Source organism: Plasmodium fragile (assembly GCF_000956335.1).
Source record: "Plasmodium fragile strain nilgiri unplaced genomic scaffold supercont1.154, whole genome shotgun sequence".
NCBI classification, from domain to species: Eukaryota; Apicomplexa; class Aconoidasida; order Haemosporida; family Plasmodiidae; genus Plasmodium; species Plasmodium fragile.
Window position 1 is genome coordinate 13,881 of NW_012192734.1, and position 3,636 is coordinate 17,516.

At 45.8% G+C, this 3,636-nt stretch overlaps 1 protein-coding gene across 1 annotated transcript; it reads right to left on the reverse strand.

Moving 5' to 3' along the window:
- Positions 1 to 1,810: 1,810 nt before the first annotated feature.
- Positions 1,811 to 2,990, reverse strand: AK88_05541 (uncharacterized protein; the record flags this gene model as incomplete). The annotated part of the gene is made up of 2 exons (XM_012483143.1): positions 1,811 to 2,755; positions 2,979 to 2,990. 2 exons carry the CDS (start codon positions 2,988 to 2,990, stop codon positions 1,811 to 1,813), a joined length of 957 nt encoding a protein of 318 aa, XP_012338566.1.
- Positions 2,991 to 3,636: the final 646 nt, after the last annotated feature.

A 3,636-nucleotide genomic window follows, 5' to 3' on the forward strand; every position in this document is an offset into this window, starting at 1 on the left:
TGTACGAGCAAAAAGCACAATCACGGGAAGCGCGCAGGATCAAGCTACAAGGGGAAACAAAGGAGGTGCCATGGGAGAGGATGCTCGAAAAAGTGCGAAACACGTCGGCAATGCAGTGCAAGGTGCGTGAACCACGGGCAGGTGGACACAACCGCGGCGTGCACAGCACACGCGCAGGCACGAAGGCAACAGGGGGACATGAAACGGTATGCGCAACAAGCGCAGCAGAACAGGAATAGAAGAATGCTGCTTACACGCCGCAGGTGTAGTGGACGCAGGAGTAGCCCAATCACAGGCGGCAACATGACAGCAAGCAGTGGCGCAAAATAGATGGGATCACCAAAAGCGGTAGGTACCATGTGCAGCAGGCAAGAACAGTGCACGAGGACATGAGGCGTGCAGTGCACAGCCCACGGCAGTGCACCGAACAATTCGCGGCGTGAGCCGTGAACGCGCCGCGCGCCTGGTATCAGATGCGCACGGGAGCCGCATGCATCAGATGCACGCAACTGAGCCCACCACGTGCGCCACGCGCGAGCACTATGCGCAGCCTGTACCACCGTCGCAGCATGTGCTCGCGCCGCGGGACACAGTACTGTCAGCACCGCGCGCGCAGTATAGAACCCTGCGCCTGGACCACAAGGCCGCCTGGCGCATCATGTACCCAGCATCAGCACAACCCTGCAGCAGCAGCCACCGCGCGCAACGTAACCACCACACAGGCCACACGAGCGCAGGCGGCACACGCACCATGCGTGCACAGTGGACACATAAGACACATGCAGCATGGGACGATGCCCACGGTACCGCGCCCTCCGCGCACGACAGCACGCGCCAGGCCTAATATGCAAAACGGGTAGCGACACTACAGGCGGAACCTCCGCGCAGCCATCAGTAGCTGCAGCAGCATCATGTATTGTCGGCATGCGCGCGCGCGCAGGCTCCGCATGCAGGGCTCGCGTTGCCAAGGCGTACGACGCATTCATGCACACTACCGTGCCGCATGGACATAACGCGCGGGAACAACACCGAACAACCACATAGCACATCTTCGCTCAGCGCAATGCACAATTGCAGACAGCACCCCAGCGGCTCCGTGACGAACATGACTGTGCACTACAGCGGGCATGAGTACGAGCGACCAGTTTACGAATTTATGCATAACGAATTATATGTGCACCATTGCTCAAACATATTTCACACGCGGCACCACGCGTGTGCCCTGTCCCCCTTCAGGGCGCCTGTCCCTGTAGATGATGTTGTAGGGGACCTTGCATCACTATATGCGTCCACGTTACATTCTACATGACGTATGTTGTTATTATCGTGTACAATATGATAGTGCCAAAAAAGGGGGATATTCATTCGGTGCCACAATTTTTCAAGTGCGGAAAAACAAAAAACAGCACTGTTACATTTTATAAAGATCTTTGCCACATGTTGTATGCATGGTAATCATAATGCAGTGTTTTTTATATGTAGCATATGAAATAATTGTTTCTTATATATGTGCAATATAGGGACAGGTTTCCCATTTTTTCTTATTCAAATGGGTTCCTCATCCATAGTATCAATAAACACTTGATCATATGAACAAATAATACAACATAAACACAAACCATGTATGTTGGTAAGAGCACAAACAAAAATTATAAAGTAGGACACGCAACTATAGGATACATGCTTTAAAGGAAACATATGCCTATCACACAAAATCTGTAGGACCTCATGAGATTGTCGATCCTGTAACCAGACGAATAACATATCCTAACGTCAACATAATCTACGATAAATAGAATACGGCACGTACTTATGGTTTTTTAGGTAATTTCAGTGACCACGGTAGTTTCAGCTTCCCCGGTGCTTTTTGCTTCTCAGCTGCTTCCTGTTTCTTAGGTGTTTCCGGTTTCTTAGGTGTTTCCTGTTTCTTAGGTGATTCAGGTTTCTTAGGTGCTTCCTGTTTCTTAGGTGCATCTAATTTTGCAGATGCTCCCTGCTTCTCAGGTAGTTCTGTTTTCTTAGGTGCTTCCGCTTCTTTGGGTGCGTCCGGTGTCTTTGGTACTTCTGTTTTCTTAGGTGCTTCCAGTTTTTCGGATTCTCCTGCTGTGCCCGGTGCTTCCTTCTTCGTAGGTCCTTCCTGTTTCTGAAATGTTCCTGGCTCTTTAAGTGCTTCCTGTTTCTTATTTACTTCTCCTTCGTTGTTTTTCGTTTCTGTGCGAGTTTCGTCCTTGCAAATTCTGTTTACTATACATTTTCCCTTCTTCGAGCACCAGAAACATAGTAACACGCACAAATATATAATTGCAATCAGTATGAAAGCTCCAGACGTGCCCGGGGAAAACGCAAAAATTTGTGCTATTGTATACTCACTCCACGACACCATCGCTGATAAAAGGGACATAAGGAATGGGTAAATAACTGAGAGTACTAATATAAGCGCCAACCATGCCTTTCTTCCCATTTTACACTGTTTCAATTTCTGACACAGTTGCTTGAGCTTGTTCTGTGCTGTTCGACTCTGTGGCTTCTTCTTTACAGGTCGTGGCTCCTTTACTTTGGCATTGGATTTTAATTTTCTGCGCATGTCATCGAACAGTGTGTTCTTCACGGGACTACCCGTCACACGACCGTCGTAAAAATTACGTTGACCCCGTTTGCCTACATCCGTGCCATCACTCAACGACACGGTTGTAATTGCATCCGTGGTGTCATAATGGCTTGTTAAATTACCCCATGATGTACCTAGTGTACTCGCCTAACATGTAAAAAAAAAGAGCGGAATACATATGGGATTGTTATGGTGTACACAATGATGTATAGCGCAAAAATACACGAGAGGAAGTTTTATAGTTGTTATGGACGGTTAACACCTTATCACAATACATGTGATAAGTCCCCACAAAAAACAGTTGTTTGTTCCATACACAGTCAGCGATTTGCCCAAAACACAGGGCACAAATAAATATAGAGAGTTTCACAAGCAACATCATTGTGTTTCTTCCTTTCCCTTTAGAAAATGCTAGAAAGGGCGATATGTTGTTTATATATGTATGAATTATAGAATTGTTTTCTCTTCCACATCCAGGTGTATAGATTAAGCGCGTAACACTTCTTTTCATTGGCGAATGGTGAATATATATAAAATCGATTATGTACTCAACATACTATACGAACCTAAGTACATCAATATGAATTAAGTTAAGAGCCCATATGCACCATAATATAAGCGAAAATGGCAGAAACTACGAAAGAAGAACCCATTTTGTTACATATTGCACGACGTAAAAGTTGACTAAAGTGGTCAACATTTTTCACGAATTTCAGCACGGGCTCATCAATCATGTCGCCGTTTTAACGGTGTGATGGGAGCAAATTGTATACACCGGATTATGGAATTCTACGAGTGGAATAGCATTTTATCGTTTAAAACTGGATATAACGGTGAAGAGAATAAGCCGAAGAGAATCAATTATACCCCCTTTTACATATAAGAATGGCGAAAAGTTTTTTTTTTTTTTTTAGGTGTAGAACCGTAGGCTCAAAGTTTGACCTTATCAGTATTTATGGGGGTCATTATTGTCACGTATTCGAATAATTATACATGTATCTTGGCCGTTTATTATTTATGGGGTCGTC